Source organism: Mobula birostris, chromosome 11 (genome assembly GCF_030028105.1).
Source record: "Mobula birostris isolate sMobBir1 chromosome 11, sMobBir1.hap1, whole genome shotgun sequence".
NCBI classification, from domain to species: domain Eukaryota; kingdom Metazoa; phylum Chordata; class Chondrichthyes; order Myliobatiformes; family Myliobatidae; genus Mobula; species Mobula birostris.
Genome location: NC_092380.1, coordinates 64,854,049 through 64,869,636, shown reverse-complemented (window position 1 = coordinate 64,869,636; position 15,588 = coordinate 64,854,049). Strand labels below are relative to the sequence as shown.

The following is a 15,588-nucleotide window of genomic DNA, read 5'->3' as shown; positions in this document are numbered from 1 at the left end:
CAACTAAAGCTATTTCAAGTGTTAATGTTCATCACTGGTCATGGACCTTGAATGATGTTGAGACATGTTGCATGCAATTAAACATCTCTGCAGATGCCCCAGCCTTCATTGTATGCACCTCATATGTACAGAGGACCTGGCACAAATCTGAGACACAATTAAGTGCAAATGACCTGATCTTATTTAACAGAAATGTTTCAGAGTAAATTTATTTATGTGCTGCACAGAAATGTTGAGTTATATGAAATAATTTCTACCCAATTCTCACTAAGCTTTCCAAAATCCCTTGGTACCATTTTGCACATTTGTGCACACTTCAGACTAATCTCTGTTGTTAATAGATCCTCAGTGAGAAAATAGAAGCATTGTGGTTGCCCCATGTATCTCTAAGCCAAGGAACATAAAACCAACCATGGTCCCTGGTCCTAATCTAAGAATAGAAGAATAATAATTTACCCCTCACGGCTGCTGTACAATTCAATAAAAATGTGGCTGGACCAATCTTGGCCATGCCCCCACCCCCACTTCGTAGCCCTTGATTCTTTGGAGTTTAAATGTCGGTCGGTCAGTCTCTCCTTGAACAGATCTCTGGGCAGAGATTTTCAAAGATTCATACCCTCTGAGAAGAAATTCCTTCTCATTTCTGGTTAAACGGCCAACCCTTTATTCTATCACTCTACCCCTCCCCCCACACACAGTTATAGAGAAATCCTCTCAGCATCCACCTTATCAACAACCCACAAAATCTTATATATCTCAATAAGAACCCCTCTCATTCTTCTAAATTCCAATCTGCATAGGCCCAAATATCCCAATCTTGCTTTGTACATCAATTCCTTTATCCCAGCAATCAACTTAATGAACTGTCCATAAATTGCCTCCAGTGCAGATACTTTATTTCCTTAAATATGGACAAAAGTAAATCTATATGCAGTACTCCAGCTGTGATCTCCCTGTAAAATTGCAGCAAAATTACCCCACTTGTGTATTAAGTCTTAATACACTTAAGTCTTTTTAATTAGGACTGTACCTGCAAGCTAAGTTTTTTTTTGTTTTTTATTTTTTGGGATTCTTAGATCCTTTGCACCACAAATTTTGTAATCCCGGGATCAGTTGTAAATCTTTATCCAGAAGTTGAAAATGCACAAGTGGATGTTGCAGAGTCCGTGGTGCTTCCATTATTGAAAAGCCCACTTGTGTTCTCTATCCAAGCCAGCATTGCAATAAGGTAGTTATGATTAAAAACACTAGAGATTCTGCACATGCTGGAAATCCAGAGTTCTGATGAAGGGTCCTGGCCTGAAACTTTGAATCTCCCTTCCATAGATGCTACCTGACCTGCTGAGTTCCTCAAGCATTTTGATAGTGATGATTTACTGGTATCTTCCCATGGAACTACATATTTGTAGGAATCATTAGCCTAGAAACTAATTTAGGTAATACATAAAATGATTCATTGTATTCTGATGCATTATCACAACAGTTATGTCATAACTATGCAAGACATTGGCTTAGTGCTTCAAGGTTAGGGAATGGATATGCATATTCAAGGTTTCAAAGGTACATTTAATGTCAGAAAAATGTATACAATGTACATCCTGAAATTCTTTTTCTTTGCAATCATTCACAAAAACAGAGTGCCCCAACGAATGAATGATAGTTAAATGTTAGAAGCCCAAAGCCCCCCCCAGCTCCCCTTCCTATGCGTAAGCAGCAGCAAAGCAATGATACCCCTCCCCCACCAGCAAAAAATGCATCAGCGCCCCCCCACCAAGCACTCAAGCATGCAGCAAAATATCAATAAAGACACTGACTTGCAGTTCCCAAAGACTACTCATTCACCCGGTAATTTGCCATACCACAGGCTCGAATAAGGGAATAATTTTCCCTAATGAGGGAAAAAGAGGTGCCTGGGTTTCACAGCAAGAGGGGAGACATAACAAACAACTCGCTGTTTTACGATGTTAGAAGTCTGTTGTGTCGCTTTTTTCTGAGCTCTGTGCCCAAAAAACTCGTGTCTCTGGGTACACAGCCAGCAGCTGCCTTGCTGCTTTCAATCTTCCATCTCCCACGACACACCGATTTCCTGCTGAAGCACCAACCTCAAGCCCTGTCGCCTCCAGAGCCACGAAATCCCAAAACTCTGAAGGTGCGCTAATCTTCTAGGCCGTGTCCTTGGTATATTAAATAACGGCCAGTTGTGAGACCCCAAGCGCTGGTCCCATTCCAGCAAAGAACTGAAGTCAGCATGTAACTCCAGGTCGGGGTATTCAAAAGAACCTTGAATGCGAAAAATAGAGATATTAAAGATAGAAACAGAGCTATTTCCGAAGATACAAGCAAAGGAGTCGCCATTAGGAACAAAATTACATGGACCTCAAATGAAAAGGCAGGTCAGCGAGAAGAAAGAGGACTCCTCATTTGTAAATTAAATGAGCAGTCTTCACCCAAACTGCTCTGGGCATATCTGCTTTGAAGAAAACTGCACTCACATGCAAATACTTCTACCTGTTGAATGTTCCAGTAAGGGTTTCTGTCTTGGGTCTGGTAGGCAAATAGAGTTAAGAAAACCTGACCGTACCAATTGTTCCTTTGGTAGTTACTGTATATGTTAACAGTTGCTTTTAAGAGTTCCCACCATAGTGGTAAATTCTTGCTAGTAAAATTTGTGCTTCTCATCTAACTCTTAAGGTTGTACATAGTTACAATGGTTAATTGTGCCGAAGATTTTTGTATGTGATGCTTGAAAGAAAATCTTTCTCCCCTCTTCCCCTCCCAACCAGGAAACCAGCTTAAGTTGTCTGCGCGGTGGTGTTTTAATGAATGTTTCTGTTGCTTGAGAACTGTTAGACCTCTATTTTATTGGAAGAAAGGGAAATTAGGAAGGAAGCATTTATTGGCTGAGATGATACACACTGATTAAATAAAATAAAGAGTGTGAAGACAAAATTATCCATTAAGACATGGTGGCACAGTGGTGTAGCAATTGGTGCCTCACGTCTCCAGTAGCTTAGGTTTGATGTTGATCTGATGTGCAGTCCTGACTCAATATGAGCTTTAGGCATTCTCACTGCCACTTCATAAATTTTCCCTTTTCTCTCCCACGTCCCAAAGATCAATTGACAAGTGTAAATTACTTTTTAGGGTAGTTAAGTGGCAAATAGAGCCAAAGGGAAGCTGATGAGCATATAAAAGGGAATAATTGCAGAGATGCAGGGAAATAAGGAGATGGGGAATGCGACTCGAAAGAATTACTCTGTTGGGACCAGTATTGACCAACCACCCTCCCAGGTTTGAACAGACTGCTCTTGTGTTGTCATAATAATAGTAGCAATGTCACTGTTTGGGTTTATTGCCGGTACCAGTTCATTGAACCTACACAGAGGAATTCATACTTGTTCATATTTATCAGAGGAAAGAGGTCCTTAGCTTTCCTAATGGATGTTCTTTCTACTGTTCAGCTATAGAAATAATTCATAAGTATATTGTGAGAAATTTCTTTTATTTTGTTCAGATTGCCAATATTGACAACAGACTCAAGGTCTAAAAAGCCGTGCAATTGCACCAAGTCCCAGTGCCTCAAACTGTAAGTAATACAATGTAGCTGTACAGTCTCACGCTAATGGTGCTCTTTCATTTTTATAAACAATACACAGAATGGTAAAAAATATTTAATTGTTTTTCATTGAATTATGTGGTAGTGCTTTTATATGATTCTCTTCACCAGCAATGAATACATAAGCCTAGTTTTACCTCCATTGTTTCTATTTTTGCTCGTTTTTGAACAAGAGATACAAAAAGGAGGTATGTTTACTGATTACCTGGAGATGAAAGGTTGTGAGAACATAACTTCGTGTATCAAACACCTGCTTTGAGTGGAAAGAGTGGTAAAACTAGCCATGATAAAGTGTATATACTTCTGATGATTAGTTGCCTAACCATATTTCAATACTTGGATTTCTATGTTTATATTAATTTTGTAGGATGTGGATATTGCTGGAAAGGCCAGTGTTTATTGTCCATTCATAATTTTGACAATTTTATAGCCTACATTCTTTAACTGCTGCAGTCCTGCTGGTGAAAAAACCAAGGCGTGGTTGACCAAGGAGGTTCTGAGGTCTGGAGTTAGCAGAGGTGAAGGAATGACAACATATTTGCAAATCAGCATGGTGGTATTACCAGGTGCCTGCTTCTGGCAGTAAAGACATGGGGATAAGAAAAATTGTCAGAGTGGTCAGCACAAGTAACTCCAGAGAATTCTACAGATGGTCACACACTGCAGCCATTGGTGGAGTAAATGAACGTTTAAGATGTTGGATGGGGTGTGAATCAAGTAGGACATTTTATCCGGGATAGTATTGTGCTTGTTGAAAGTTGGAGCTGTGTTCATCACAAGCAAGGAAAGTATTCCGTCATTGCCGTAAGTTAATGGGAGCTTTTGGGCTGTCAGGACTCGCTCTCTGTCTGATACCCAGCCTCTGGCCTGCTCTTGTATTTATGTGAGGAGTCTATTTGTCATTCTATTATGCAATTGTCCCTAAGGTGTTTATGGTGTAATTCTTGGCGATGGTAACACCATCGAATATTGAAGATTGTTGGTTAGATTGCTTTTTGTTAGAGATTATCATTTGGCCTAGCGTTTGTTTAGCAGGCATATTAGAACATAGAAATCTACAGCATCTTGCAGGCCCTTTGGCCCACAATGTTGTGCTGACCATGTAACCTTCTCTAGAAACCATCTAGAGTTTCCCCATGGCATGTATTTGTCAATGTGGAGCGGAGAGAGAGTTTGCAAAACTGGCAGAAGCAAAGGATGTTGGAACTGGTGAGGATGGAGTGCCACTTGAGGGCTGTGGGACAGGTTGGCGAGAAGGAGTGCAAGGGGTGGGGGTTGGCACAGGTACAGACACACACAGCCCTGAGAGCAGGCAAGGTCATTTGATTCCAAACAACTGGTTTACTGATCACTGCTGAAAGTCACTGTGCTACTTCCTGCTCCCTCCCCTTTCCCTTCCCCTTTTCCCAACCATGATTCCCCTCTCCCTGCCCCCTTCCCACTGTCAGTCCCCATTAGAGACCATTAGCAGAATCTGGTTTATCATTACTCACATATGTCATGAAATTTGTTTTTTTTTTTTGCTTGCCACTTCTCAACCCTTCTGCAAGTTATCTACATCTTGCTGCGTGTGATTACGGACAGTTTAGCTTCCTGAAAAGTTACAAGGTTGCAATCTTTAGCAAATACTCCCATTTCTGACGTTATAATTAAAGGAAAGTCGATGCTGAAGCAGCAGATAACTGGGCCTAGGCTTCTGCCCTGAGGAACTCCCACAGCAAAATCCATTTGTTAGGGATGGTTGAACTTCAATAACAACAACTACTTTTTTTGTGTGAGATTTGTTCAGCAAGAATGTTCTGTATTGTCTGCTAGGTATGTACAACCCTCTCCACTGAAAGTTAAACTGCATAAATCCACAGTTCGAGTTTGAAATTGTTTGCAGAGGACAACGAACAACTAGCTGGGCTGTTTTAAAAGACTGAAATTAAATTATGAAACTCAGAAAGCAAGTGGTGTTACAGAGATTGAATGCAGAGTATCTTTGAGTCAATAACTTCTTAAGTCTATATAGTTTAGATCAATTGGAAGCAGCATGAAGGAAAGTGCAGTACATGCAAGAGGCCCTTAATTAGATATATGGGAGTAGAATTGGGCCATTCAGCGCACATTGTCTGCTCCACCATTCAATCATGGTTGATTTTTCTTTTAACTCCATTCTCCTACCTTCTTCCTGTAACCTTTAACCCCTTTACCAATCAAGAACCTTTCTATGTCTGCCTTAAATACACCCAATAATGTGGCCTGCAAAACCCTCTGTGGCGTAGAATTCCATAGATTCACCACCATCTGGCTGAAGAAATTACTCCTCAACTTCAATGAACACATCATTATGTTTCATTATTCACAATCTACCACAATGAGTTGACATTTTCATTTTCCCCTTTTCCTGACTGACAGCTGAACAACTGTGCAGGTTTTTATAATTGTACAGTGCAGACTGTAATTGTACAGGCAGAAACACAAAAAGACGTTTTGGTTGCTTTTCAAATCCAGAGGTAGTTCATGAGCATGGAAATCAAAATAACTAAAAAGAACAATATTGGAACAAAAAACAAGGTAAGTTGAATAAAGAAATACGAAGAACTTATTAGAGTGCCTCCTCATATTTTAATAATAATTTTAAAAGGCTTCAAGTTATTTTTAAAAAGTAATTCAGTACTCTGCAGTCCTCCCTGTAAATTTTGTCATTACCTTACTATTTGTAATATATTCTGTAGGTGTCTGTTTCTGCTGCAGGTATTGTGATTGCTTTGCCAATGGAGAGTTTTGCAGTAATTGCAACTGCACTAACTGTTTCAACAACTTTGAGCATGAAGCAGAAAGGTTCAAAGCAATTAAGGTAAGACTGTGGCATCTTTAAATGATATTAGGTGCATATGCTCAACTTCAGTAAAACAGTATTTTTTCATTAAGATTCCTGACTTAATCACCACAGAGTTGTGATTTGTATGATAAACTTTGCCTCAGAATCATTCACTTCAACTGCAACTGTTTCCTGTTTTATAAAATTGGAATGTAATCTTTATAAATGCTCCAAAATCTGAAATATTATAGAGCCTCCAACTCATTTACTACTGTCTCTCAATTCCACTTTATACCTGGCTCTGTATATTAACAGTGGTAGATAAAGAAAGGTTTATAAAACAATTCTCTTTCTGTGACTAGAACATAGATAACACAGAATAGTACAGTGATGGAACAGCCCGTTTCAGAATCAGAATCACTTCTAATATCACCGGCATATGTTGAGCAATTTGTTAACTTTACAGCAGCAGTATAATGAAATACATGATAAATAATACAGAGGAAAAAAACTGAGTTACACTAAGGCACCACTCCTTGAAGATGTTTTGGATAATACGGAGGCTGGTACCCATGGTAGAGCTGACAGTTTTACAAGTTTCTGCAACTTATTTAGATCTTGTGCACTAGCCCCCCACTGCAGATAGTGATGCAGCCAGTCGGAATGCTTTCCCTGGTACATATGTAGAAATTTTTGAGTGTTTTAGTTGACGATTCAAATCTCCTCAAACTCCTAATGAAATATAGCTGCTGTCTTGCCTTCTTTATAGCTGCATCAATATGTTGCATCTAGGTTAGGTCCTCAGAGATACTAAAACCCAGGAACATGAAATTGGTCACTCTCTCCACTTCTGATCACTCTGAGGATTGGTTTGTGTTGCCTTATCTTACCCTTCCTGAAGTCCACAATCAGCTCTTTGGTCCTGCTGACATTGAATGCCAGGTTATTGCTGCGACACCACTCAACTAACTGGTATATCTCGCTCCAGTATGCCTTTTGTTACCATGTAAAATTCTGCCAACATTGGTTGTATCATCAGCCAATTTATAGATATTGTTTGAGCTATCCATAGCCACACTGTCATGGTTATAGAGGGAGTAGCGCAACAGGCTAAGCACACATCCCTGTGTTAATTGTCAGTGAGGTGGAGATGCTATTTCCAACCAGCACAGGTTGTGTTCGTTTAGGAAGTCGAGGATCCAGTTACAGAGGGAGGTACAGAGGCCTAGGTTCTGTAGCTTTTTGCTCACTTGGCCTATGATGTTTATGCTGACTATAATGCCAACTTAAATTAATTGCATCTGCCTGCATATTGTTTACATCTTGCTATTCCATGAATGTTCATATCCCTTTCGCAATGCCTTTTAAATGGTAACATATCTGCTTTCACCACCTTTCCATGTAATGATTCTAGACACCTACCATTCTCTGTATAATAAATTTCTGTCAAAACTTTCCTTTAAGCATTCCTCCTGTCACCTTAAATCTATGTCCCCTAGTATGAGACATTTCCATTCTTGGAAAAATGGCTCTATGTACTCCATCTTTGCCTCTTATAATTTTATATACCTTTATCAGTTTGCCCCTCAACCTCCAACATTCCAGAAAAAGCATTCCAAGTTTCTCCTCTCCATATAGCTAATACTCTCTAATGTAGGAAATATCTAGGTGAATCTTTTTTGCAATAAACAATCTGTTGGAGGGATTCAGTGGGTTGAACAGCATCTGTAAGAGGAAAGGGATTATCAATGTTTTGAGTCAAAACCATAGACCTCTTTTGCACTCTCTAAAAAGCCCCTATACCCTCCCTGTAATATAGTGGCCTGAACTGCACACAATATTCCAAACATGGCTTCGCCAAAGTTCTATGCTGCTGCAACCAAATATGATGCATGCCTTCTGTACTACCTATTTCTTTGTGCTGACACTTTCAGGAAGCTATGGTCTTGCACCCCTAAATCTTTCTGTGCATCACACTCCTAAGGGAGCTCCCAAAGTACAGCTCTTCACTCTTGTCTGGATTAAACCCCATTCATTCTTTCTCCATGTATATTTCCAACTTCTTGTAAAGTAAATATTAATCCCAAAATGCCTTCTCCCAGGTCAGATCTTCATTGGTTCCAGAAAGCATGACATCATAGTATCTCCAACATATTGAATGTTGAAAAATATCAGTAAAATGTCTTTAGTTTTTTGTTGGCTCAAGTATGTATTTAAGAAAATATGTTTTTAAAGTTACGATTTGTGATAATAACAAAAGGCAACCCATCACCTACAGGGATTGCCATTGAGACAGCACTCAGAAGATGTCATCGGTTTTCACTACGTATTTCAATTTTTTGGAGGAAACAACAGTAAAAGTTGCTATGTTTTGTAACTCCAAAACAAATCGAAAGAGAGATGCAGGAGCCCAGACACATTTTGTCTACTTCATTTTTACTTCAGTGTGCATTTATAATGTGGTGGTATAATGACATATACCATTCACATACTTTGTACATATAACCCGTAATAATTTATATGAACAACAAAGAATGTTTAATCAAATAATATATTTTTACAATCCTACTCAAATATTACTGCAAAGCTATAAACCTCAATATCAACTTATATACATATATATGTATATATATACATGTCTTAACTTGTTACACATATATATACTGTATACAGTATACTATATTATAGAACTACTATATAGACTTCCACAGCAGGGTCAATTTTAAGCTGTGCCATTAAGGCCTAAAGATTTCATCACTGTGGAGGATTTCTTACTCTTGTGGGATTACATCTTTCTTGACAAGGAGTAGCAGGAGAGACTTGTGAAACAATCTCAATTCTCCTACGTGGTGGTTGTAGGAGTTGACTCTAAGACTGCATGAAGTGGTTCTGACCACTCTGGACACCTTTCATTTCTACCAGGGCAATGTAGGCCATTGCCAGGGATGGAGAGGTGCTGCTCTTGGCATCTTCTGAACGTGTTGGTATTCTAAACAGTACATGGCAAGCTACTGAATCTGATGATCTATCTCAGGCCACCAGACAAAGCTTCGAGCCATTTCTTTAATTTGCCACGCCTAGATGACTGGCATGTAGCTCATCCAACAATTTAACTCTCAGTTTGGATAGTATAAAAACTCTCTATCCTTTTATAAGGCAATTTCCATTAAGGGCAAGTTCATTTTGGTGCTGGTAAAAATGGGCCGGCTCCCCCACCAGACTTAGTCTGGTGAGGAGGGTGTGAGGACACTCAGCAGGACTAGAAAAAACGAGACCTGACAAAGGGCGGATGAGTTCCTTATGAGCCAACGGCCATTTTCCATGGAAGAGACTAAAGCCTCACCACGTATCTACGAATCGTATTCTATGCACCTAGTTAGAAGAGACATGATGAACTTGGGCATTGCACCGTGTGCCTGGACCTGCCCAAGGCCTCAGCCTAAGGAAGGGCTGAGCTCAAAGAAGCGGCCGCAACTGGGGGCTGACATAGCCTCGGGCTCAAGTTCTGCGGGGCGGCGGCAGGCGGTGCCAAGACGGCCAACGAGAACCAACTGGAGGAGAGGCTGTGCTCGGTGCTGTCGCAACATCAAAGATGGAAGTGCATAGCCGCCAACCCCGGATTCAGAACGGCACCCACAGACTGACTGACTGAAAGATGGGGGAACTGGAGTTTCTGCTGCACATTCCAGCCATTTTGAGTTGCCATGTAGACCTGATACAGTGTGGGATCTTTTCTAGTTTTCCTTTGGATAATTTCTGATGTAATGGGGAGACTTTCGATTTGCATCAAATTTGCATTCGATTTTATGACAGGAAGAGTGTCCTCTTTTGTAAATTTTTCAGTTATTTCCTTTTCCAATGGTAAAAGGGAAAATCCATCAGCATTTCCATGATTAGTTATCCTTTTGAATTCAGTCACGTAATTGTGTCCTCCAAGAAGCGGAGCCCATCATTCATGCTGCTGCTGTTAGTAGAACACTCTTCTGTGGGTTGAAAATAGACTCTAGTGGTTGATGATCAGTAATGAGGGTTAACTCTCTCCCATACAAGTACTGGTTAAAATGTTTTACACCCCAAACCAGGCTCAAGACCTTTCTGTCAATCTGTGCATAATTTTTCTCTGCAGTGGTAAGGAATGCAATGGAAAGTCTATGGGCATTCATTTCCATCACATAACATGTAACATGATTGCAGGAGAGGCAAACCAGAGGTACATGATCTTTGGAGGATCAGAGGTGGTGAGGGTCAGTAACTTTAAATTCCTAGGTGTTACTATCTCAGAGGACCTGTCCTCAAACCATCATATAAGTGTAATTGCAAAAAAAGCATAACACACTTCTACTTCCTTAGGAGTTTGCGGAGATTCTGCATGGCATGAAAAACTTTGACTAACTTCTATACATGTGTGGTGGAAAGTGTATTGACTGGCTGTATCATGGCTTGGAATGGGAACACCAATGCCATTGAATGGAAAATCCTTAAAAAGGTGGTGGATTCGACCCAGTATATCACGGGTAAAACCCTCCCAACCATTGAGCACACCTCCATGAAATGCTGTCATGGGAAATCTGCATCCATCATCAGAGATCCACACCATGCTCTTTTCTCATTGCTGCCATCAGGTAGAAGCTACAAGAGCCTCAGGACTTGCCTCATCAGGTTCAAGAACAATTGCTACCCCTCAACCATCAGGCTCTTGGACAAAAAGGAGATAACTACACTCATCTATTGAGATGTTCCCACAACCAATGATCTTACTTTAAGGACTCTTTATTTTGTTATTTCATGCTCTCATTATTTATTGTTATTTATTTATATTTGCATTTGCACAGTTTGTTGAATTCTATGCAATACTTGATCCTTCATTGATCTTGTTATAGTTATTATTTTATAGATTTGCTGAGTATGCCAGCAGGAAAAAGAATCTCAGGGTTGAATGTGCTGACATATATGTACACTGATAATAAAATTTAAAGTTTACTTTGAAATTTACTTTACTTTGAACCTATACCTTGCGAGGCGGCACAGGCAAGCTGTACTAGGTGAATACAATGTCTGACACCACTGTTTTCTTTATCTTTTGGAAAGCTACCTCACACTCCTTTGTATTCTTTTCACCATCTGTGCTTATGAGTTCAAGGGTTGGAGCACAGGAGCCAGGTTTGGCAGGACCTGTTATAGTAATCGACTAATCCTAAAATGGAGCACAACTGTGACACATCCTGTAGACTTGGGGCATCCACCACTGCTTGAATTTTCTCAGCACATTTTGTAAATCTTATGTATCAATGGTTTGACCACAGTAAGTGATGCCTAGTTTAAAGAATCCCCACTTGTTGCAATATGCTGTTGTGCTAATATTCATCTAATATTTTTAACACTGTCTTGAGATTTTGGAGATGGTTCTTGTCATCCTCACCAGAAACAATGATGTCATCCAGGTAACACGGAGTGCCTGGGCAGCTTGCAGCACCTGGTTCATAGCATTTTGCCAGAGTGCAGGAGCAAACGCAACTCCAGAAATAAGCCTACTATAGTGATAAAGCTCTTTGTGAATATTTATGGTGAGAAACACTTTGGACTTTTCTTTCTTTTCCATCTGTAGGTAGGCCTCAGCTGTCCACTTTGCTGAAGTATTTTCCTCCAGAAAGGTTTGCAAGTTATCAGCTATCCTGGGCAGAGGGTATTGATCTACTGTACTTTCGGTACTACGTTGATGATTACCTTACAATCACTACAGAGCCTGATAGACCCATTCCAAGGGCTCACTCAAGCTTCCATGTGATCTTGCTTACAAGCTACTTCATCACAGATGGTATAAGGAACCAAATGGGTTTTGTAAAACTTGGGGGTCACATTTTCATTTTACACTGTTTTACCCTTGATATGTTTGAGTTTTCCAATGTCATCCTTGAACACTTCTGTGGCATCATCCAGTAACTTTCTTAATTAGCTTTCAGTTGACTCTGTTGCAGGGGGTGTGGCATGCAAATTGTGGATGGTTCTCCAATCAAGTTGTAGTTGTCTCAGCCAATCACAGCCCACTATTCTGCCCTCCTGTTTTTACCACATACAAGCCCAATGTGTCTTGTTGGTTGTTGTATTTCACTGTTACAAATGTCAATCCCACAAAGCTACATTTTCTTCAGTATAACTTCTTAGTTGGATATCTGCAGGCTTCAATTCAGTACCTTTGAAATGCTGTTCAAACTTATTTTGCGGAATAACTGAAACAGCCAAGCCAGTGTCCAATTCCATTGTAATTAATCTTCTATTCACTTCTGGTATAAGCCATATCGCTTGTCTACTGCTAATTTTCACAGTGTAAATGTCAAGGCTAGCCAGTCCTATGTCACTCTCATCATTATCAGATTTTTCAACTCTTCTTGAAACTGCAACTTGAATTTTTATCTTTTTCTGTTTCCTGTGCAATTCATTTGTTTTTGTCTGCCCAACATGCTCTTTGTTTATATCCTACTTTGTTGCATTTTTTGCAAGTCCTGCCTTTAAATTTGTACCAGTCTAGTGTGTATGAGCCCCTGCCACGACGTTAAGACAAATTGTTCTAGCCAGTAGGGTTTCTGTTTAGACATGGCAATTTTGTTCATGCTCACTCTCATACCAGACTGCAACTTACTTGTGTCTCTGGCTGCTGTTTCGATTGATACAGTGATTTCAACTGCTCTTTTAAATATAAGTTGTGCTTCAGTTAGTAGCTGTTTTTGAATGTTTTCTTGTAAGATTCCATAAACTAAACAATCTCTTGGTGCATCATTAAACCAATTACTGATCTGGCAATACTCAGATAATTTCTTCATTTCAGCCACGCAAGCTGAAATGGATTCCCTTCTATTTGATTCCAATTATGAAACTTGTAGCATTCTGTAATCAACAGTAGTGTCAGTTCTAAATGTTCCTGAGTTATGTCCCTGCAAAGCTAATTTCAGCTGGTTTGCTTGGAGCAGTCAAACTTCTAAGCAAATTTTATGTTCTTCCACCAATAACACTCAGTAACACTGGCACTCACTTTTCATTGGCTTTGTCAATTGCTTCAAAATAATTGTTCAATTTGTTCAGTATACATAATCCAGTTACCTGTTGTGCAATCAGGTGCACCTTTATTTCTGATGTAGCCTGCCATTTCTGGTCTTTAAAAAAAAATTCTTATGATTATCACCCGTTACTCACTGCTTGTGAACCCGTGAACTTCGTTTGATTTGTGTCTTTTTGTTAAATTGACCGTTTTTCTCTCCTGCTTCCGAAGAAAAAAATGCTGTGCTTTTAAAAGATAATCATAGGATTTCAAACACATGGTAATACTTCATTTTTACTTTAATGAGGGGCACACTTATGATATGGTGTCACAATGTCTTATGCCATTCACGTACTTCGTATATTTTACCCACAATGAATTATGTAAACAACAAAGAATGCTTAATTAAACAATGTATTTACAACATTACTCAAATACTACTGAAATATTAAATACACAGCAAAAGTCTCACTCCAATCTTACTGCTTTCCTTTCTTCTCCAGTTTTCTGGTTAGACAATAACACTGGTCTGCAGGCTTAGTAAGTATGGTGAATACTGGTTAATTGGGCCATTGATTAATTGAGACAGCTGTTTATTTGGGACAACCCCAAAGAACAAAAACAAATAGAGAAAATAGCCGGGATTCCCTTTGTTTATTTGGGACACTGTTGTTTAATTGGGACAGGTGACTGTTGCGGAATATTTTCTAACTAGCATCAGTTGTGTGTATGTTGAGTAGCCATTAGACACTACTCCATGCTTAGAGCAGATTGTTTTAAAATAGCGTCACTTGCGAGTTTGTGTTCAAAAAGCAGTGATTTTTGTCATTGACGGTGAGTAATAAACTGTAAGACAATTTAGAACTGTTTTGTTCACTGCGGTTTCAAGTGTTCAGGCTTGGAGATGAAAGGCCGGGAGTGAAAATGAAACAATTCTACTACTTCAAAAGTTAGGAACTACGAAGAATTTGAAAATATCGACAATCATCTTGATTGTTACAATGAAAATGAGGATTTGGAGGATGCAATCGTCAAAGAACTGTTTGAAGGTAGTCCACTATGTATACTAGGTATCTGCACTGATTTTGTTAACTTATAGCAGCGGTCCCCAACCACCGGGCCGCAAAGCATGTGCTACCGGGCTGCGAGGAAACAATATGATTTGGCGATGGGAGTCAGCTGCACCTTTCCTCTTTCCCTGTCACACGCACGGTTGAGCTTGAACGCATGCGAGGTCATTACCCACGGGTCATCCATGTCAGTGCGGGAAAAAGATCAACTCCTCGAGCTTGTAAATGATGGCGGGATGAAAAGTATGTTTGACATAACATCTCTGCCGGCATTCTGGATCAAAGTCAAGGCTAAATATCCTGAGATAGCCACGAAAGCACTGAAAACGTTGCTTCCATTTCCAACATATCTCTGCGAAGCGGGCTTTTCTGCAATGAATGCAACAGAAACTAAATTGCAGAATAGACTGGACATAAGGACCCCCCTTCGAGTATCACTGTCTCCCATCACCCTTCGATAGGACTGTCTCGTTACAGGGAAACAAGCCCAGGGCTCCCACTGATTCAGCGATATTGGTGTGTTGCAATGATTTTAATATGTTCATACGGGGAAAATATGTGTTTAATATTCAAACGTTACTTAAAATATTATGATGCTATTGACTTATGTGACTTTTATAACCATATAACAATTACAGCATGGAAACAGGCCATCTCTGCCCTTCTAGTCTGTGCCGAACGCTATTCTCACCAAGTCCCACCAACCTGCACTCAGCCCATAACCCTCCATTCCTTTCCTGTCCATATACCCATCCAATTTTTCATTAAATGATAATATCGAACCTGCCTTTACCACTTCTACTGGAAGTTCGTTCAACACTTACTTCAAGTTCCCCTGTCCTCCCCTGATAATTGACTTATCACTATATTCATGCGAGGAAAATATGCGCTGTGTGTTTAATATTAAATTCGTTAGATAAACCCTTTTAGAAACGAAATTTGAGCGTATTAGCCACTTATCACCTATATTCCAGTCGTGATTAACAGCCCCCGAACAGAATCACCAAAAACGATTTGTAGGGAAAAATTGGCACGTACACGCATGCGCACTGGTGCCCGGGCA

The 15,588-nt window shown here is 39.8% G+C and overlaps 1 protein-coding gene across 5 annotated transcripts in view; it reads left to right on the top strand.

Moving 5' to 3' along the window:
* tesmin (testis expressed metallothionein like protein) overlaps positions 1-15,588 on the top strand; it is a 148,670-nt gene that overhangs the window by 113,339 nt on the left and 19,743 nt on the right. For all 5 annotated transcript variants that reach the window (XM_072272417.1, XM_072272419.1, XM_072272416.1 and 2 more), the window contains exons 7-8: positions 3,515-3,586; positions 6,356-6,458. In XM_072272417.1, the coding sequence (XP_072128518.1) occupies positions 3,515-3,586; positions 6,356-6,458 (175 nt within the window). The remainder of the gene's footprint in view (positions 1-3,514; positions 3,587-6,355; positions 6,459-15,588) is intronic.